Source organism: Castanea sativa, chromosome 5 (genome assembly GCF_040712315.1).
Source record: "Castanea sativa cultivar Marrone di Chiusa Pesio chromosome 5, ASM4071231v1".
Classification (NCBI taxonomy): Eukaryota; Viridiplantae; Streptophyta; class Magnoliopsida; order Fagales; family Fagaceae; genus Castanea; species Castanea sativa.
In genome coordinates this window covers 969,045-990,821 of record NC_134017.1, presented here as the reverse complement: position 1 = coordinate 990,821, position 21,777 = coordinate 969,045, and the positions used below count along the sequence as shown (strand labels likewise).

The window sequence follows — 21,777 nt, the reverse complement described above, 5'->3', positions numbered from 1 at the left end:
AATGCAACTAATCAAGAAAAATATCATCATATGTTTTTGTAATTTCATGCCCCCCCCCCCCCCAAAGAAAAAAAATTAACCTCACCAAAATCTTTTACAAAAAAATGGCTTCTAAGCATATTTTTTGTCTCATTTATAATGTAAAAAATTAGAACCAAAGATGTGAGTTTTTCCAAGATTTAGAGTAGATGAACTTGTGACATTCATTTGACTCATACACATTTTCAATCATGTAGGAATCAAATTTTCCAAGCCAATATAGGGGCTTGTTTTAAGCCATATAGGATCTAATTAAAGCCTTCAGATTAATCCATATAATTTTCCTCTTCTAGGTCCCCATTTAGAAATTTAGAAACTAGAAAAAAAAATGGTCAAAGAAATCAAGATCAAGTCTAGCTTCAAACTTATCTTATGTACTATCTGACTTAAGTTTCTTTCCACTAACCTATTTACAACCCATGGTTTTACAACCTGATAGTAAGTTTACTAATTTCCAAGTTTTGTTAGAAATTAAAGAATTCATCTCATCATTTATAGCCTCTTCCCAAAATACAGAATCAGATGATTCTAAGCTTCTTTTAAATTTGAATGATTTCATCACTATTGGAAACATAATAATTTAGCCTAAAATCATTTTCAACTCTAGCTATTTTATTTCTTCTAGGGTTTTAATTCGAAATTTTCTGGTGTTTGTGAAGGAGAAATCATATAACTCAGTTGTGATAATATTGTCTCTAATATTTTTCCCCCACTCTTTTTCAATTTAAAAATAAAATTTCATGATGAAAAATCGCATCACTTGAGTAGAAAATTATATTATTTCCAATGTAAAAAGGAATATAGGTTGCATTATTAATTTCATAATCTAGAAAAGTACAAATAGTAACTCATACCTATTTTTTATCAAATTAATTTCTTAACATTACATTTTAATATTAAAATATTCCAAGTTCCAACAGTTTAAAAACCCACAAATAATTTCTCACAATCCCTATCAATTGCACACCAAAAACTCAAACTCTCAATCCTAACTCACAAACTTGACATCCCACAAAACGACTACCGAGTAATGCTTCATTCTTGCAATTGCACCCAACATGTGATTAAAATCGTCAATGGAAGGCAAAGGGCGCATGTGAAGCATTGTATCAAACAAGGTTAAGGCATGATTGAGATTCCCAAAGGCTCGAGATTTGCACTGATGTCTCACAGATTTCAGGAACTGATTCTGATTCTGATTATGGGTACTATCCACATTTTCTCTACCACTACTACTGTAACAACTACTACTAGTTTGAGCATGAGCAAGAGTGGAATAGTAATAACAATAATAAATTAGAGCATGAAATGGAACAGTTACTCTAATAATCAAGCGATTGAATATAAATACAAGAGCTTTTCTTGATTTAGCAGAAGCCGTACCCTTTTTTTTTGCAGAAGAAGAAGAAGAAGAAGAAGAAGAAGGAGAAGAAGAAGCAAACAATTCGGGTCGGGTTTAGATTTCAGTGTGGGTCGAGTACTTCAAAGGAACCACACTAAATCAATAAGGTTTTAAAGTTGGAAAATTTTGCGTGACAAATTCAGTGTCAAAAGGGATACAATAGGAAAAAATTATGTCAAAGAACTACTCGAAGACATTGAATAATTGAAGTTTTGGTTGAGCGAGTCAATGGAAAGTTCACAAGCTAGGTTTGGTACTGCAGTGGGAGGCAAACTGGTTGTTTTTTGAGGTTGTTTAGAGTTTAGTTACAAAGGTCATGTATGAATTTTTCAAAGGTTTTCCACTTCATTGCCAAAGTATATGTTCTGTTATTGCTTTTAGATTGTATGATATATTTGAGTGCTTTAATAAGGGTTGCGCAAATTGATATTTGTTAACTTCAGTGCTTAACCAGAAATTTAGTCACCGTTAATCAATTAATCCCCTGATTACGTTATAGAGGTCAATATTTCCTTTCCAAAAATAAAATTTATTGAGGACTAAATCAGTTTTTTTTTTTTCTTCCAACACCAAATAATGTAGTGTTACACTCACACTACTCTTCATGATCACCTTGGATAAAAGCTTCAACATGGACCAAAGTCACCAAATCTGAATTTTTTTTTTTTTATACAATATAGAAATCATACTCCAGCCTAATTTAAGTGTGTATGTGTGTATATATATATATATATATATATATATATATATATATATATATATATATATATATATATATGTCTCTGTGTGTGCGCGCGCGTGTGCACGTGCGTGTGTGAACTTCTTTTCTAGAAACTTGAATTCCGGTCCTAACCTCCCACACTCTACAAGCACCATGGGTGCGCGGTGTTGAAGTCACCAAATCCTAAACACAAATACTCATAAGTAAGACTCTAATTCTTCTATAAAAAAAAAATGGTAAGACTCTAATTACAACTAATTCTTTATCTTATTTCTCATAGATATGAACCATCAAACTGCTCTATTTATCTTCTTATCGATTTGGAATTTCTACCCCTACATATATAAATTGTCATATTTCTTTATTTCTCTATTTTTCGATGTGTTCACTCGGTTTTTTTTTTTTTTCCTAGGTGATATAATTAGGAATCGAATCCTTAGTCATTAAACCACCACATGCGGCTCCCCTAACATTTAGGCTGGTCAAATGCACATAAAGATCTATTTGACGTTAGGAAAAGGTGATTATTCTTGTATTCTTAAAAATAATAATTAAGTGACTTAGGTTTTTATTTATTTATTTATAATTTAATTGTTGGAGATGATGTATACTCTGCACTTTTTTGTCTGAAACATCAGATAGTATTAATTGTGTTGGGTGCATGGCACCAAGTTTAGCCACAATAGTTTAATTGGTGGCAAGAAAGTAGAGACGAACTCAAAATTTTAAAATAGTGAGGGCCGGAGTATAAAAAATTAAAAAATTAAAAAAGAAATTTTAAATAGGCATCCGTATAGTATAAAAAAATTAAAGATACACAATATTTTTGTTTCTAAATATATTAAAATGTAATTATTTACCAACAAAGATAAAAACAAAAAACAAATTTTTTTTAATAAGTGGTTGGTTAGATTTTTTTTTTTTTTTTTTATTGAAGTAAAAGCATTCATAGTAGTATTGCTAAAAATTTTAGCTTTTAGTACTTCAAAAAGTTATTTTATCTATTTTACTACCCCACTTTACAATATACCCAATATCAAAAGATCTTTTTTTTTTTTATCACTTCATTTAAAATAACATAAACGACTCATTAAAATAATAAAGAAAGAGAGAGAATTTGAGTTTTTTAATTAAAGGAAGAGATATAATCTTAATAAAATATTGTATTTTGTTTTTAACAATTTGCTACAGTCAACTCATTAAATAATATACCAGTTTACTGTAGTTGAAAAAAATTTAGCTCTAATTTCTCCAATAACACATGATTTTTTGGTTCTTTGGTGGTAAAATAGCTTTTTTTTATTAAAATACAATCACCATTGTGAATATTTTTATTATTTTTTGTTAAATTTTGAGCTGAGTAGTTGTTATTTGGATGAGGCTAACTAAACTTATTAAGGAAATTGAGGGCTAAGGTTTTAAAAGGGGTGCTTAACTATGAAAATGAAATATAATAATAACTTAAAAAAATGGACCCGGGGGGGAGGGGGGGCCCACGTGGGTCCGTCCCTGAAAGAGAGCAACGTAATATATACTAATCCTGTTACAAATAGGAGACTGCATGTGAATGCTCATTTAGTAAGCGTGTTGGCCAAAAGAGTCCTAACTCAAGTCATGTTAGGAATTCATATTCTACTGGGAAAAGAAAACTAAAGCAACGGAAGCTTTTTTGTATATAAAAAGCATGTGGGTGCCGCATATTGAACAACCACACAAGAGAAAAAGAGATAGATTGTGCCACATAAGGATAGCAGAAAAAGGTGCAGGACAAGAGAATTGAGAGAGTAGCCAAGAGGGAGCCGCTTAGAGAAAGAAGACAACCCAAAGAGAGAGAGTTGTGCATGAAGAAGAAAATAAAGATGAGAGAACAAAGTGTTGCTACCTTTGAGAGAGATAATTAGTGTGTATGAGAGCAAAGAAAAATAAAAGATATTTTTCTTTAACCTTGAGATTTTTCTTGTGAGACATACACAAGAGATATTATAATTGATTTGATAATAGTGAAATTATTTAAAGTTTATCCTGTGATTTTTCCCTTCAAGAAGAAATGATTTTCTACGTAAATATCTACGTTTTGTGTGTGATTGTTATTTTGGGTTGATAATATTATTGATAATATTATTTGGGACCCAACAAGTGGTATCAGAGTTAAGGTTGGAGTAGAAGCAATGGCCCGAGAAAAAGGTAAGGTTTTAGGAATTGAGAAATTTGATGGAACAAACTTTGGGTACTAAAGGATGCAGATAGAAGATTATCTCTATAGGAAGAAATTGCATCTGCCTCTTTTGGGGAAGAAGCCTGCAACTGTGAAGGATGAAGATTAGAACCTTCTTGATAGATATGTATGGGGAGTTATTTGATTAACACTATCAAGATCAGTTACACACAATGTTATAAAAGAAAATACCATAATGGATCTGATGAAAGCTTTGTCTGGCATGTATGAAAAGTTGTTGGCTAACAATAAGGTGCATCTGATGAAGAAGTTGTTCAATCTGAAGAAGGCAGAAGGCACTCCTGTAGCGCAGCATCTGAATGAGTTTAATACGATCATAAATCAATTATCCTTAGTAGAAATTAAATTTGATGATGAGGTTTGTGCATTAATTCTTTTGGCTTCTTTACCAAACAATTAGGAAGCCATGAGAATGGCAGTGAGTAATTTTGCAGGGAAAAACAAACTCAAACATGATGATATACGAGATTTGATTTTAAGTGAAGAGGTTTGCAGGAGAGATGCAAATATAGACAATGCACAAGATCAAGCTTTTATCACGGAGAACAAGAGCAGAGGTAGAAGCAGAGGTGGAAGTAGAGGAGCTAATGATCGAAAATTCAATGATAGGTCACAATCAATAGATAAATCTCAATTTAAGGAAACTAGAGGATGCTTCCATTGTGGGGAAAAGGGGTTACATAAGAGGCGAATGTTGGCATTGGAATAAAGAACAAATTGAAGACAAAGATAAAAAAGAATGATAGTGAGAAAAATACTATAGCTACCGTGATTGCTGAGGATGTTATGGTGCTCTCAGTTGAAGAGCAAAAGTGTGAGGATGTTGCTAAATGATGTTGAGTGGGTTGTTGATTCGGCAGCCTCTCACCATATTGTCCCTAAGAAATGGTTGTTTACCATGTACAAAGCAGGAGACTTTGATACAATAAATATGGATAATTCTAGTTACTCAAAAATTGTGAGAGTTGGTGATGTGTGCATCGAAACCAATGTTGGTAGCACTGTGATGTTGAAAGATGTGCGACATTTTTTAGATTTAAAGATGAATGTGTTTTCTACATTGGCTATGAATCGAGCTGGCTATTGTAACCGCCTTGGCAATGGAAGATGAAAACTTACTAAATGATCAATGATTGTTGCAAAAGGACATGCTTGCTGCAGTTTGAACAAGACTCATGTGAAGACTTGTAAGAAGAAGTTCAATGAGATTAAATATTTTGAGAAAACTCCACAAATGAGAGTTGGGATTAACAATGTTGATACTAAGAGAGTAAAATTCTCTTTGCTTAATAATGCTTCAAATCAAGAAGTAATAGGTGATGAAGAATATAAAAATGCTAAGGCTATATGGGATGATAATAAAGTGAAAGATCCTAGAAGTCTTGAGCAGGGGGAGAAATATTCTCCAATAGAGATGGTTGAACCTCATAAGAAGAGGACTATTGGAGAACATCGAACCATTAGCTTCGAGAATAATGGAGTTTCTGATGAGGGGGAGCCAAGGGATTTGATTAAGGAAATCCAAGATGAAATGAATTCTTTGAAAATGAAAGGTTTTGACATTGATGAGGTGCTCTCGGTGCTAGTAAAGATAATGAAGAAGGTTAAGCCTTGTGTTGGCTTGACTAGGATGGAATTAAATTGAAGAGCTAGATTGAAGATCTCCTCCCATTGGTGGGCTGGAGGGAGAGATTGTTAGGTGCATGGCACCAAAGTCCAGTCCACAATAATTTAATTGGTGGCAAGAGAGCCACCTGATGAATACTAATCTTATTACAAATAGGAGACTACATGTGAAAGCTCGTTTAATGAGTGTGTTGGCCAAAAGAGTCCTAACTCAAGTCATGTTAGCAATTCATATTCTACTAGGAAAAGAAGACTAAAGCGGTAGAAGATTTTTTGTATATAAAAAGCATGTGGGTGCTACACATTGAACAGCCACACAAGAGAAAAAGAGATAAATTGTGCCGCATAAGAATAGCAGAAAAAGGTGTGGCACAAGAGAACTGAGAGAGCAGCCAAGAAGGAGCCGCTTAGAGAAAGAAGACAGCCCAGAGAGAAAGTTGTGCGTGGTGAAAAAAAATAAAGAAGAGAGAGCTAAGTGTTGCCGTCTTTAAGAGAGATAATTAGTATGTGAAAGAGCAAAGAAAAATAAGAGAGATTTTTTTTTAGTCGTGAGATTTTTCTTGTGAGACATACACAAGAGATATTATAATTGATTTGATAATAGTGAAATTATTCGGAGTTTGTCTCATGATTTTTCCCTTCATGGAGATAAAGTTTTTCACATAAATATTTGCATTTTTGTGTATGATTGTTATTTTGAATTGCTAATATTGTTAATAATATTATTTAGGACCCAACAAATTGAACTACCAGATATTGGTTTAAGTAACTTAAATTTGTTTCTAATTACACGGACACTCCATGAAACTTCCTGTGGTTTTTAATTAGTAGGGCATTTCCATCAATCATCATAGTTAACTATTGACTCATTTGATTCTGATCGCATAATTCGAAGCACATGTAATATATTTCGAATATGGCACCAGTTACTCATCAAAAAGAATATGGCACCAGTTGATTGGACTTAGCTTGTAGGTAATGATTCAACTTTCAGCAAAACCATTATTGTTTGAACATGAAAGAGCTAGCCACGGATTTATTTAATAACTTGAGTTCCTTCTTGAACAAATGGGGAAAGTGGAACAGTGAAAGAAAATATCTAATTGGCTAATCAAGAATAATTGTCCTTTACATTATCAACAATTGCATGATTGTAAAAGGAAGCTGATAAGATGGCTTACAGTGTTGGCAGTGTCTTCATAGTTTATATGAGGAAAAGTTTGGGATAGGAAAGACTTAGTTTTTCCTTATACATTTGATTGAGGGTGAAAAAGTTAAAAGGTTCAAAATTTTTTTGTTTGGCTAAAAAAAAAAATGAAAAGATAGAAAATGGTTTGTATAAATTTATTCTTATGCCCCTATTACATAAAAAATAGAAATAAAAAATTAAGTTTATAAGAAAACAAAAAAATCTAATGTTTAGAGCATTAACATTGACAGGTGTAAACAGCCACTTCCCCTCCAAATTGTTATTTTAAAACCACACACGCCTAAAATCAACTTTATTGGAGTGTGCATTGCTAAAAAAATCTTAACATTTTGTGGCTAAAGTAAGTTGTTACTTACTTTTACAACTAACTATAGTTGGGTATTAAACTTAAAATCTATTATTTGATTGGAAGAAAGAGAAATGATTATGTTTATAGTTTATATTATTTTAATGAGTATTATATTAATAAAAAAATAAGATGTTAGGTGAGTTGTGAAATAATATGGTAATATAGATAACGTAACTTTTTAGGGTATAAAATGACAATTTTTTTTTTAAGAACTTGGATGCTAATGCTCTTAGACGAAGATGAAAGATAAAACATGGGAAGAGGAGAGGGGCAAATGGGTAACTTCCTATCTAAGCCCACTTTCTTCCTCATAGTAAATTGACTTTTCTATTTAGATATTTAAATTTTATTTAATTTTTAACCAAATGTGAGATACATCTCTCTCTCTCTCTCAAATTGGTATCTTAGCCAAACAAAAAATTAAATGTGAGCGTAAGTTATGGTATGTTTGATAATGAGGGGAGATGGGAAGCTAGTCGAAATGTACTACTTTTTACTACTATATTTCAACCATCTGCACTTATTATTTCATTTTTCTTCCTCCATCTAGACATAGGATAAGGCAACAAAGGAACTTCCTCTTGTAGATCTTTATCGACATAAAATGGCAATTTCGCAAGCCATATATGCTAGTGAGATTAAATTACTATAATTTAGGGACGGAGTCACACTAAGGCCCTGGCCACCTCGAGTTGCGGATTTTTTTATTAAAAAGAAAAAAGATATTAGGGCTTTATTTGAATTGAGTCCAAGAAAAATAAAATTTTGACCCGTCCCTCCAAAATCTCAAACAACATCACAAATCAACCCAAGCACCCTCATATCAGGTCATATGTTATCCCGAAATTAACAACAAAAAAAGAAAAAAAATTACACATCAGCCCATATTTGGTAGTACCAAATATGTGTTTAGTTGGATTTTCATGATTCTTTGTTCCAGCCCTAATTAATATAAGTACAGATAATAATGAATACCCCATGTATAGTTTGAACTTCAAATCCAATGGCAAGCAAACCCATGAAGATATGTAGGAAGCTGCCGTATTGACTTTTCATTCCAACATTCTATTACAGTGCAACAACAAGCTCAGTGGAAAATACATGAAGATGAGTCAGGAAAGTGGTATCCATAGTTGGATTTGACAATGTTTAGGAGCCATCATAACATTTGGCATCAAAACTGACTCGCAAGATAGACATATAGCCATCTTTATGCGTAGAAAGATAATGCGCACTTCATGGAAATGAATTCAGAGATGTTTGGGAAAGAAGCCTGAAAAAGTAAATGGTTTATGTATCATATATCTATATTTTGATAATAGTACTTGGTGATGTGTACAGATCTAAATATGGAAGTAAAGAAATATAGAAATATGTAGGGGACCCTGAATGGGGGACAGTAATACTTACGAAGTGATTGTTAACAACCCTTGTGATGTTAACTTCATTTCTAATGGTAATGAACTCTCTGTAGTCAACATTTATATCACAATCTAGGGCAATCTACAAGACATAGGAACTATATTAAACTATCATAGAGAAATATATAATATTAGAGTTTCAATATTGCCATAATGGTGAAGTGATTAAATTTATAATTTTGGAACAAAGTGGCTTTATCATCTAGGAAGGAAATGTTATCTATACAAATCATACTTTTTTTTTAATAGTGTATTGGACTAACGTGGCAAGGCACTTCCTCTTTCATTTCAAAAACAGTGATGTGCATTTTCATTAAGGTTTTTACATATATCACCCTTTAACCTTTGATATAAGTGTGTCGATATTGGATCCTTATCATTTCAATTTGAATATTTAACCCCCTACACATTAGGTCTGTGGAAAACTAAACTTTGTGTTAGTATTTTTCATTAATTCTAACAAATTAAAACGTGTAATGTGTCCATGATCAAAATATTGATATCTTAAAATCATCAATGATGTGTACTTTATATGATTAAATAAATTATCTTTTAACGTAAAAAAGTAATATAATGTTTGATCAATTACAGAACTAATTTATAAGGATTAATTAATTAATATTGTTCAAATTCAAAGTACAAGCAACAAATTGACACTCACATTCTAAAAGAAATATTTCGAAAAATCATTAAAGAAATGGCATGTCAATAAAATTGATAGAAGTCCACATCATATCACGCTATTCTGAGTGGGAATCCAAAAAAGAACACCAACTTCTTTACTAGTCTATGTTAGCCCAAAAATAAAAACGACAACAACTTCTTTACAAGCCTACTTCCGCTTTGCATTATAAGTGATTTTAATTTGTACTATGATAGCATGAAAGTAAAAAAAATATAAGGTGGCCAAAAGAGTAAAGCTTTCTTTTGGTAAAATGAGATGCACTACAAACCTTAATCTTTAAGAAAGCCATATGATGCACCGACAGTTGAGCTCTAACATCACCTAATATATTCATCTGAATCATGTCTTTCCTTGAGCCATCATGCAATGAAGCCCCATCAACAATTTGGCTGACATTCACACAATCAAACAATACACGGGTTGGCACACTGACATTATTGCTGTGAGCAGGTTGAATGAACCCTGGAACTCGAATTACTCCTATTGGCAATCCTTCATAATATAGACCAAGCCGTGTAGAACTATACCTTAGGCCAAACTTGTTAGGATTTTGAGCATTCAGGGTTAAAGTGATGACAGATGAAACAAACAGGAATGAGTCAGAATAGGTATCTAGGTTATACCAATCCAAACTTACTGTTTGGAAAGCGAAAACAGGCTTTTGTGGCTTCAAAAGGAAGATCACAAGAATTGTAGCAACCCCAAGTGTGAGAACTAAAAATAGAAGGAAGATGACAAGAAATAAGCAGCATCTCTTGAAAGAAAATGCATGCCATAGTATTTGGAAATGTAAGCAATCTAAATGTTGCCTTGGACCATCCATGGCTGGTCACCATGGTTTTTTTAGCTGATTTAACATAAAAACAGTAACATGAGAAAAATTCTAATTGTTTAATTAGTTATACTTCTATGGGAAGGAGGAATGTGATGTCTTTCTTTTGAAGGTAGCATTCTATTATTCCTTCCAAAGGGTGATTCCAAAACCTTTCAAATAGCAACCTGTACCCAAAAGAATTAGCTTTCTTCAAACTAATTCTATGCTTTTAGAGTTTAAATTAAAACAATGATGCGAGATGGTATAAAAATTTTGAAGATCAGCAAATAGCTCGAGTTAGATGGCCAACAAATGTGTGTGGGATTAAGTATCTGATTAGCAAAACATAAGATCCTTGCTCTATATTCCTTCCCCCCCTTTTTGTTTTCGCTTTTGACGAATGACATCTCTTATAGTCTTTTCTTAAGTTTATCTCCTCACGAGAATGCTGTTTTCTTAATCTATTACTAGTCCTTAACATGTGGCAAAAGCTTTCTCTCATATATCTATAGGTAGTTTAAGCTCCTACATCATTGCCAAAGCTTGTAAATGGTAAAAACAAATCCCTACCTTTAATCAAAAGTGATCGGTCATTTTGAAATAAGGGATAAGAAGTATTAGTATAGGTCGGCAGCCAAAATTTGCAGTCCTTAAGCAGAAATACCATCAATCAAAATAGAGAAAGTTTGTAACACAAAAAATTTCACAATTATTAATGTGACAGATTATTAGTAGTAGGTAAAAATTGGTCAACGCAACAGTTTGTGAGAAGTGTTACGAAATTTATTGTATCTATAGCATTGCTTGTCAAATTATTTGGTCCCCATCTTTTTGAGCGTTTTCTCAGCCAAAAAGCATTGCTATAATCACATTCAGACAGAATTTTTTATGATCTGGTCATCCCTACCCTAAAAATATATCTCCATGATACAAAATAAAATTTCCAGAGGGGAGCTAATATTCATGTGAGGCTTTACGTTTTTTTCTGCTTCTCTGAGGCCGAGCATATGGGCTCAATCAACTACCGCACAATTTTTTCCATAAAATTGATGGTAACCCTATCATCCCATCCCAACTAATTTGTTTCATTTGGGGCAAGTTGCAAAAAGGCATAAAGGCTGGTTCTATGGCAATGGGAAAATTCATGTGAACAATCATCATCACAGGCTAGCATTGCCATCTTAGCCACCAAAACCACAAACATCTTTACCCACTATAGACGTTACAGTTGAAAAAACTGAACGTAAAACCTGCGTCCTATATTCCCTTGCTGGGCACGGGACAAGAACTCAAACTTATCATGTGTACCTGTGCGCAGCTTGCGTTTTGTGTCTGTCCTTTGCGTGGCACAGAACAAAAAAACCAAGACTCAAATTATACTACATCCCTCGCCCATATAGCATGTCCAAGAAGGGCCCATCTACAAGGAGCCCATCTGGAATCACTAACTTCAAGGAAACAACATTCTTTTTTTAAACAACTTTTTTCTAGCGTGAATATAATGTTACTACAATCACAGCACGTTATGTTAATAGTTTTTTTTTTTTAATCATAAAATATATTATTGTCAACATGACTTGTATGAAATTGTCCTACCAATAAGTCTAAGGACACAATTTTTTATGACTTTTTCACAACTACATAAGAGGCATGTTGTTATTTAGACTAATAAAAGTAATATCAATGAATTTTTTTTTTTTTTTAGAAAGGATAATTCGATGATTGGGGAGGAGAGACTTGAACCCTATATGTCTTTATTCATTTGTAGGGTTGTAAATGAACCTAGTCTTTCATAAATAACTTAGGTTTCTCTTGATAAAAAGCTTGTTAATATTTGTTTATTTATAAACAAGCTAATTTTGAGCTTTAGTTTTAAGCTTGATTAGTAAACAAGTCGAGTCCCAAAAAATAAAATGTTATGAACATCTCGTGAATATTAGGGCTTGAAACAAAACAAGCAAAGACTTTAATTACTTGATATGTGCATGAAATATAAACTCATCTTACTAAGACTTTAATTACTTGGGAGTTTGGACCACTTATCCAAACCAAACAGGCTTTATAATAAGTTTTATATAGGCTTGATAGTGTACTATTGTTGAATCTCAAGCTAAAAAACCATATTAAACTCGACCTAACTAATAAATCAAAACGAGCCAAGCCGAGCTCAAGCCTTAAAAAAAATTTAACGAGCTCGAGCTAAAGCATTATTTGTAGGCTTGTTTGAGCTTAAACATTTTAGTTTTGTTATCAAACCAAGCTCGAACATTCATTACTCCACAAAACTCAGCTCATCTACAACTCTATCAGTTAAAAACACAAAGAAATGTCTGTCAATTAATCTGTGAGATTTTTGGCAACAGTAATATCAATAAGGGTCCAATTAATGTGTGCCCTTAGGTCATCCATTTTTAGAAATATGTTCTTGAGAATTGAAAAAACTGTCAATACTTTTTCAATTCTCAAAACAATATTTTCAAAAACAATTAATTATTGTGTGCCCTTAGGGCACACATTAGCAATATACTATCAACAATTAGTCCCTACAACATGAAATTTGTGTCCCAAACCTTCCTATTTTCCTACAAGTCCCAATTAAGTTAGGTATGAAGTGTCATATTAATTCCCTATCAAAGCTGGAAGCAAAAGTGGAATGTTAGGTACAACTCACAAGGTGTTGTTGTTATAGGTTTAATGGTCGACATCTACATCCCTAGCACAGCAGAATCAAACAAGTGAATTTGGTAAGGATTTTTTTTTTTTTTTGATGGTTGCACCACATGCAGTCCACCAATGAAAGAGTACACATCCCAAATTATTTTTGTTCACCCTTTCTCGGTCCATGTGATATGATAGATGTAAACCCTTGCACGAAATACATGGATAGGAACTTAGTAGACCCACAGTCACCACCCACCACCCCTTAAAATGCACTCTGGCCAGCTTCTGTGTTGCCAACAGTCACGAGTAGTCCTTTTAGGCACCACCCCCCATATGTATCTATGTCGTCATTTCATTACTACCACTGCAGCCTGCAGGTGCACATGTGGCTCCATCTTCCTAGGTCTTAGTATTACTTACTGTACATTTGTGATCCCCAAAGATTCCCATATTGGCCGGACTATATGGCACAACACAACCACCTCAAGTTTTGGAGGCCAGTAGAGAATTTACTTTTATAAAAATTTGAGAAAATTTACTTCATTAACTTTTGCAAGATATGTGAAAAAAAAAATGTACATTTACTATGCATATGTAAAGATAATACTTAGTCAATTTCAATCCGTCACTTGAAATAATGTAAAAAAGTTATGATCGTAACATAACAAAAAATCAATAAGCCTATCTACAGCACCTTGTTTTTTAAACATAATTTCTTCTTTTTTTCACATAATTTCACCTTTTCTTTACATAATTTCTTATGGCTAGTGAGTTGACAATTGAGCTGATTGATTATTAAAATGTGTTTGGCAAAAATTATTTTTACCAACTTATTACTATTATTTATAAGCTCCACTATATTAAATAAACCCTTAGTGTAAAATATACAACTAAAGAAATTGTGTATACAAAATTAATATAAAAATTTTGGACTTCCATCAATTTTTTTTTAAAAAAAATGGGCTTACTTCTTTGAGTAATGATAAGAATATTTTTAAAAAATTAAAATTTTAACATTATTAATACGAATTGTTGTGAAAACATTTTGCAGCCTAGACTTACTGATTTCCTTTGACAAAAAAATAAATAAATAAAAATAAAAATCAGGCACCCAGTAAGTTTTGCCAAATGGCAGTGAGATCCCACCTCGCAAATTGTGAGTAACATTAAGATTGATTGATTACGTAGCGGCACATGGCTGGAAGGAAGACTAGACCCAGTCTTACATGCTGCATGCATCATAATGAGGATAGGTTAGGTTTATGCCTCCATGTGCAGCTTTAATTAACTATAACATAATTTATGACAAAAATCAATAATAAGTGAGTGCTTGGTGACACAAAACCCAATTTCGTGGCCTAAAGTCAATAGAATCACATATATTTTGGGCAATATAATTAGTGAGAAATCCTAACAAATGTCTTTAAAATAATAATTCACAATCCATTTAAAAATATATATATATAATTTAATTTTTCGTAAAACTGATGGCAAAAATTTTTTAAAATACATTGTTAACCATTACACCACTCATTAGCATAACCCATAATTATTTTGGAGTAGTTTATGTGCAAACCGAAATTTCATTAGTCTCTCACATGAGGATTATAGGCTCAATTGGGCTACACAAATAGTTCTCTTTTTAAGTTGGGATACACAATATCATTTTAATGGAATACGAAGAATAGTTAGCAGATTAGCTAAGTATCATAATATAAAAAGGCTCAAATAACACCATAGAGTTTTAAACCCCTAACAATTGCGCGGAAGCAATCTAACCATTTGGCTTACGACTATTCTATGCAGTAGGTAATCAAAATACAAATAAACAAATCCAAAAATCGATGACCCTATTGTAAAAGAACCAAGATGCAAACACACACCAAAGTTGACATTCATCAGGTTTTAGTAATTTTTATAACAGATTACACATCACGATTAATACAAAAAGATAAAATTCAAAATCCCAAATTCAAGGTCTTCAAGGTAGAAAGTAACCTAAAATACCTATGTACTCTCCATACAACAGTAGCTACTTCAGTACAATCTCCATGAAAGCCTTAAGCAAGTTCATGTTGCTTGTAATCCCATGTCCATCAACGATTACAACCATTCCTGTAAGCAGTAAAATCGAGAGCAACAACTCTTTTCAGAAAGACAATAATAAAAACAAGCAACAAATGAGAGGGAACAAGAAAACAAGTCAATAAAGAAGCTTGCAAAAGGATAAACTCACTACATGTAGCCTTATTTACATAAAACTAGCAAGCATGGGAGAATAGCATGTTCAGAAATCTCCCCCAACAATAACGGAGAGGTCATCAAAGCTCCAAAGATCCATCTGGTTACCATCCTGAGTGGTGTCCCCGCTGAACAATGCCTCTATGGATTCATCCCAGCTTCCATCAAGATATGGCATCTGGAAGTTTGAGTTCTCAAAAGCTGATAGCTCCTCAGACAGTGTCTTTGCAGAGTTATCTTCAACAAAAACTGCATTCCCAGAGTCAGATTTCAGTTTCTTTGGGGGGTTAGCATCCTCCAGAAACTGAGTATTATCCCCTTCTACAGGGGCTGAAAAAACAGATGAGATTTCTGGAGTCTTAGAACCCTGTTCTCCCCATCCATAGTCAGAACAATCAACTGAGTTGCTCCCCTGATCTGAACTAAAGTACACCGGGCCTGTATGAGGGGAAGCAAATCGCTTGAGTCCAACATCTGCATTGACGGGGATGGAATCCATATACCCATACTGGTTGGTAAAAGGTTTCTCTTCCATCAAACCCATGGTAAAGTCCTGATCAGAGTTGTTCGCAAGACTGAAATTTTGGTTCAGGTTTGCCTTGGCAAGTGGTTTCTGCAGATTTGCCTTAACTGAACGCTTTGGAGAGGCACGAGGAGGCTCATCGGGGAAATTCACCTTAGCTTTCTTGCCACGAATTCTCCTTGCCTCTGCATCATAAGCTCTTGCAGCTTCTTCTGCAGTGTTAAAAGTTCCAAGCCAGACACGAACCCCTTTCCTTGGGTCTCGAATCTCAGCAGCCCACTTACCCCATGGGCGCTGCCGGATTCCTCGATACTGATTTTTCCTCTTTCTCTTTGCAGATTTTTCAGCTTGCCCATTGAATTCCACAGATTTTACAGGCTTAGATCCTTCAATAAGAAGAAAAGAAACAGACAAATTATATCCAGATTCATGAATCACAAGATGAGTACATAATTTAGGAATATATAAATTATGTGCAACAACTCCATAAGAGATTGAGATCTCACACACACATGCTAGGATATCTTTCAAAATACCCAACGAATTTCACAAATTTAATCATTGCAACAAAACAAGGATCAATAAAGGAAGAGATTATAAAATTGCATGAGTGCTTATTCAGAAAAAATCTACTCAGGTAAAATGATAATTAACCAATCAGTGAAACTCAAAACAATACTTCAGTTTCAAAGCAATTTCCAAATCAAAAATACACATGAGACCCTAAACTATTTTAAGCAGACACCATTTAAAAGAAAAATAAATTGAAACAAAACCATCTCTGATTCAATTATAAATAACTTGAGATCGAATCAAATTATAAAGCCACAATTTCCATTTCGTCACATATAGATGATCAATAAAAATAGAAATACTTGACTCTCCTAATATCAAGATAAACAGATCCATGTAATAGAGCAGTTAAAACAGAAGAAAAAGAAAAAGAAACAGGTAAATAATGACAGAAATGTTAGAAATAAATATACAATTAATTCATTGAATAATAATCATAGAACAGAAAGAGCATGACCTTCTATAGGACCAAGCAAACTCAAGAAAAAAAATCAGCTACCTTTGAGTAAATTATTATCTTCTTCTATTGTTTACCCTAAATCTTTGAACAGGAAAGATTCAATATTTTCTACCATTTTTTTGGGTTTGGAGGGGGGGGGGGGTCTCCAACCTTACAAAGCAGAACATTATAGTTTTAAAGAAATAAAATCAGAGAGATTTTCGATCATAAAGCATGATTATCACTGACAAAAAGGCAAAGTTAATTTCCACAACTGAGACAAAATCTAGAAACTGAGTTGCCCAAAAAATTGACATATCAAAAGACAAAAGCTTTATGTAAAGTTAAGCACTGATTCCAAAAAATTAAATACATACCACATATTTGATGCTCAATTATTCTGATTAAGAAAAAGTAAAAGGAATTAACAGATCATACACGGATCAACCCCTTTTTCTCTCAACAATGAAACAAATTTATACAGATGATCCAAAGCCACCATGATAAACCACCAAAAAAAGTTGCCATATTTTTTTAATTGATCTTTGAAAAGATCATAAACCCCCAGAGGCTATACTTCAACACCCACAAAAATATTTGGAATACAAAACATTTTTAAAAAAAAATTACCAGCAAAATCAGAAACCCAATATCATATATATAAAAATAATAATAATAATAAAACAAAGTTTGCCCAGAAAATTTTACTTCTACCACATAAAATCACAAACATATAGCACTAAGAAAACAAAAAGTTTCAATTTTGATTAGGAAAAAAATCGATTAAACAACGTTGATATCATCCAAAATGAAACACAGCAAACCAAAAAAATTCAAACTTTGATCAACAAAATCAACAAAACCCCACATCTATATTAACCAAAATATGAACTTTCAACCCCCCAACAATACATAAAGCGAAGTGGGGTTTACCAGAGGAACGAGGAGCAGAGAAAGCAAAGGGCTTGACATCTTGCACGAGGACCTCTTCCTCATCGATATCCGACTCATCATCGTCCTTGAAGCCCTGAAAATCGAGCTCGAAATCGTCGTCAATGTCAACCACAGGCTTCGAGAACTTCCTTCCCGATGTGGGTTTTTTCCGATCTCCCCAGAGATAGTCCGCCGTGAGCCGCCGAGGCCCCGCCGGAGCTATGAAATCGGAAATTATAGCTCCTCCACACATGATGATGTGTTTGGTTTTTTTTTTTTTCTTCTTCTAAATTTTTTGGTCTTTGTGTGTTGTGTTTTTTTCTTTCTCAGATGGGTTAAAGTGAAAAGGTCTTCTTTTTTTTTTTTGTGGGGTTTAGATTTTGTGAGAGAAAAATTTGTATGCGTTTGAGTGAGAGTTGGAGTGTTTTGAGGGTTTAAATATGAGTTGGTGATCAAAGTTTTTCTTTCTTTTTCACTTTTTATTATGTTTTTGTAGCAAATGGTTGGGGTCGGCGATTTTGAGGCTTCGGTGGAGGATTTTTTTTTTTGACATTTTTACCCTTTTTTTATAGGACATTTTTACCCTTTGTTTAGATGGTATTTTACTCAATATTGTTTTGGGTTTTTTTGGTAGTACAAATCACCCTAGAGTTTTGCCGTGTGAGTACTACACTACTAGGGTCTAGGGGTGTACTTTTCACGTGTGTGTGTGAGGGACAGAGTATTGATCACGCAAGAAGTGTAGAACACTTTATTTTTATTTTTATTTTTTTAAACCTTATAACATAAATGGACAAATAGAAATAGAGAGAAAGAGAAGTGATTGCATTTAATGTTGTATTAGCTAAATCAGCATGTCCACCATTTCTGCTCATTTGTTGGCAAATCTTGTAGATGGTGACTTGGAGTTGGTGAGGGATCCCCTCCCTCTTTTGTTTCAATAAATTTTCAAGCATTACTCAAAAAAGAAGGGGAAAAAAACCATAGGTTGGTGTTTTACTTTTCGTGAAATTATTAATAGTCAATCTAAATGGTAGGATTTGGGCAGTCAAAGTTAAAAAATATCTTATTTGAATAGTCTAAAAGAGTTTAAGAATTTGGATTTGATAAATCCATATTTTTAAAACCTTGAATTTTCTAGGTTTGAAGTAATTTCTAAACATGTTGAATTTTAAAAATGCTTGAGACATACTTTAATAAATTTTATAATTTTACAATTTTAAATCATCATGGTTATAAAACACATCCAAACAAAAAATTTTAAGATTTATAGATTTGGAATCAATACATTTTAAATCCATTATTTTAAAATTCAAATTTAAATATATAAACAGAATAATTTACCTCGCTTTTGTTTTATCATAAATTTTTGTGTGAGGCCTATGAGGAGGATTATTCATTGTGCTTAACTACCACAAATGGGGCTTGTTGATAGAAGCTTTAAATTGAAGGTAGTGGTTTTAACAAAAAGTGGTGTGCATCAATTTTGAAAATAGTTGTATGTGTATTTTCAATTTAGGGATGGTAACGAGATGGAATGGGGTACTCGGATAAGGGTGTCTTGCCCCTATCCCTCTTCAAGAGAGGGAAAATCTTATTAGGGTAGGTTGGTTATGAGAATCGAGTTTGAGCTATTTTATTATCCCTAATGAGATGTTTTCTTATTTTTGATACAAGATAAAAATTATACTCTAGCCTAATCTATATATATATATATATGTGTGTGTGTGTGTGTGTGTGTGTGTGTGTGTGTGTGTATGTGTGAAGCTCCCTTCTAGAAACTTGAACTCCGACCCTTACCCCCTACATCCCACAATTATAAGCACTCATACTTGTAGAGTAACCATCGCATCAAAGGTGCGCAGTGGTCTAATAAGATGTTTTCAATATTTATAAGATGGAGATGAAACTAAAATGAGAGGAGATAATAATGAGAGTGCTAAAAGAGGAAGAAAGCCACTACATTAGCTACCTCCTTTGCTAGTAGAGTAGTAGAAGGTGGGTATAAATCTTCTAGCAAGCATTTTAAGGATAGTAATAATATATATATATATATATATATATATATATATATATATATATATATATATATATTATAAGTAGGATATGTATAGAATAATTAAATTTTAGATATAGTTGAGAGTAGAGTAAAGAAGATGAGGTTGGGTAAGTAAAACCCACCCCAATCCCGTCACCTCTTTACAATAAGAAAAACTCAAGCAAGGTAAGACGAGTTAAGCAAGATGCAAAATTTTTGTCATCCTTAATTATCATTTCTTTTATTATAATTTTCATCATCATCATCATTATCATCATTATTATTATTATAAAAAGATCTTAATTTTATTAAAGCGAAGATAAAAATAATACAATTCGAGTTAAAGCAAACTCAATCATACTTACATTTTCCTCTATCCAAGTTACATAGGTAAAAATATTATTGGCATACTGAGCGAAGACATGTGCTAGAGAGTCACCTTGCCTTCTGAAATGGTAAATTTGTACTTGCCTAAAATCCTACATTTTATCATTATTTTATTTGCTATGAATTGTGATAATATGTTTCAACTTGAGATGTAGAGTAGAGTAGGTTTCAACTTTGGATTTGAACCCAAAGAAACTAAAGTACAAATTAAATAATATAACCATTTTGGAGTTATCGACAATATGTGACATGTTATAAGATAGGACTGCAATCGTTGTTTGTTCCTTCTTGTAGGACTTCAAATGCATTTGTGTAGTGTTTTCCCATCTTGTGTAATTTTATTATTTAGATGTATTCAACTATACTTATAATTAAGGAAAAATATTATTACGTTCTAAATTACTCTAGTACATGCTAATGGAAAGTGCTAGCTCACTCGTTGTCCAGTAGTCCAACAAGGCAATAGATATGATTAAAGTTTAGAAGGCTGTAATTCAACAAATGAAGTGACGTTAAATTTTATTTGATGAGATGAAGTGACGTTAAAATATTGGTGTGTCATGGGTCGCTTTTATTTTTATTTTACCCATGACCCATGAACATTTTTTTTCGAACGAAGAAACTCACTAGGACCCATGAACATTTTTATGTCACTTCATTGTGTGGATAATGTTTCCAATAAATTTTATTTACAAACAAAAACTTTTACTAACACTGCAGTAATTGTGATGATCACTGGTATTAAATTTAGAATAATGCTAAAGATATAAAAAAGTTTACAAATTATTGATGTAATGAATGATTATTAATAAATAAAAAAGTGATATTAATAATAAGCGTAAATAAAAATCAATAAGAACTTGGTTATACCAATATTTTATAAAAATATTATAAAAGAATTTGTGTATGTAATATTACTTTTTAATTTAATTAACTAAAACATGGATCTAAATTAGATGAAACGTATAGCCATCGGCTATGGAATCACTGGCAAGCAACAATTATTATTATTATTATTATTTTCTTTTGTCTTTTGGAGTGTGGGTTTACCAAATTAGCAGCAGACTTTCTGGTGAAAAGCTTAAAATACATAAAGAATTAGTTTTTTAATTTACAAGTTTTGAATTGTTTTTTTTTCAACGTTCAAGGTCTATTCGTATCATACAACGGGTAAAAGTAGTAAGTGAATAAACTTTCAAGGTTAGGTTTGAAAAATCCGTAAAAGATTTCATAATGTTTCACATGTGATCCTTCATGGTCCTCAAACGCACCCTTCCTTTCTAGAGGCTGGCTCACCTAATTTTAGAGAAGGGGTGGTTTCAGTTGATTTGACTGAATAAACAGTCTCTGCTTGGATCGCCTAACTTTTCTTGAATTCTTGAGTTACATCGATTGCCATTTATGCCTTACTTCTTACTCCATTTACACCATTAATAATGGATTAGTAATTAATTAGTATCAATTAAAATTTTGTTAATC

At 32.8% G+C, this 21,777-nt stretch overlaps 2 protein-coding genes across 5 annotated transcripts; both read right to left on the bottom strand.

Annotated features, from left to right (window-relative positions):
• Positions 1-8,446: 8,446 nt before the first annotated feature.
• LOC142636121 (uncharacterized) lies at positions 8,447-14,395 on the bottom strand. Of its 2 annotated transcripts, none has more exons than XM_075810209.1 (3): positions 9,958-10,937; positions 8,994-9,086; positions 8,447-8,856 (listed from the first exon to the last, which is right to left on the bottom strand). In XM_075810209.1, the coding sequence occupies exons 1-3, from the start codon at positions 10,510-10,512 to the stop codon at positions 8,794-8,796; spliced, it is 711 nt and encodes a 236-aa protein (XP_075666324.1). In that variant the 5' UTR covers positions 10,513-10,937; the 3' UTR covers positions 8,447-8,793. The 2 variants fall into 2 exon arrangements, 1 of the variants encoding a protein (XP_075666324.1); XR_012844258.1 differs by lacking the exon at positions 9,958-10,937 and adding an exon at positions 14,311-14,395 and having other exon boundaries at positions 8,717-8,856.
• Positions 14,396-15,034: 639 nt separating this feature from the next.
• On the bottom strand, positions 15,035-18,359 carry LOC142636120 (ethylene-responsive transcription factor RAP2-12-like). Of its 3 annotated transcripts, none has more exons than XR_012844257.1 (3): positions 17,874-18,359; positions 15,401-16,314; positions 15,035-15,279 (listed from the first exon to the last, which is right to left on the bottom strand). XR_012844257.1 is itself a non-coding variant. In XM_075810208.1 (3 exons), exons 1-2 carry the CDS (start codon positions 18,124-18,126, stop codon positions 15,452-15,454), a joined length of 1,116 nt encoding a protein of 371 aa, XP_075666323.1. In that variant the 5' UTR covers positions 18,127-18,359; the 3' UTR covers positions 15,035-15,279; positions 15,404-15,451. The 3 variants fall into 3 exon arrangements, 2 of the variants coding, with proteins under 2 accessions (XP_075666323.1, XP_075666322.1); XM_075810208.1 differs by having other exon boundaries at positions 15,404-16,314; XM_075810207.1 differs by having other exon boundaries at positions 15,035-16,314.
• Between the last annotated feature and the right edge of the window lie 3,418 nt (positions 18,360-21,777).

Bases quoted from the DNA above. Each gene is read 5' to 3' on its own strand.
- LOC142636121 (XM_075810209.1), bottom strand. From the start codon at position 10,512: ATGGATGGTCCAAGGCAACATTTAGATTGCTTACATTTCCAAATACTA. The intron at 9,087-9,957 runs GTTTGTAGTGCA...TATGTCTTGTAG, and splicing joins TGGCTTTCTTAAAGATTAAG to ATTGCCCTAGATTGTGATAT. The intron at 8,857-8,993 runs GTAAGTATTACT...TTACTTTTTCAG, and splicing joins GGGTTGTTAACAATCACTTC to GCTTCTTTCCCAAACATCTC.
- LOC142636120 (XM_075810207.1), bottom strand. From the start codon at position 18,126: ATGTGTGGAGGAGCTATAATTTCCGATTTCATAGCTCCGGCGGGGCCT. The intron at 16,315-17,873 runs GTAAACCCCACT...TTCTTATTGAAG, and splicing joins CTCTGCTCCTCGTTCCTCTG to GATCTAAGCCTGTAAAATCT.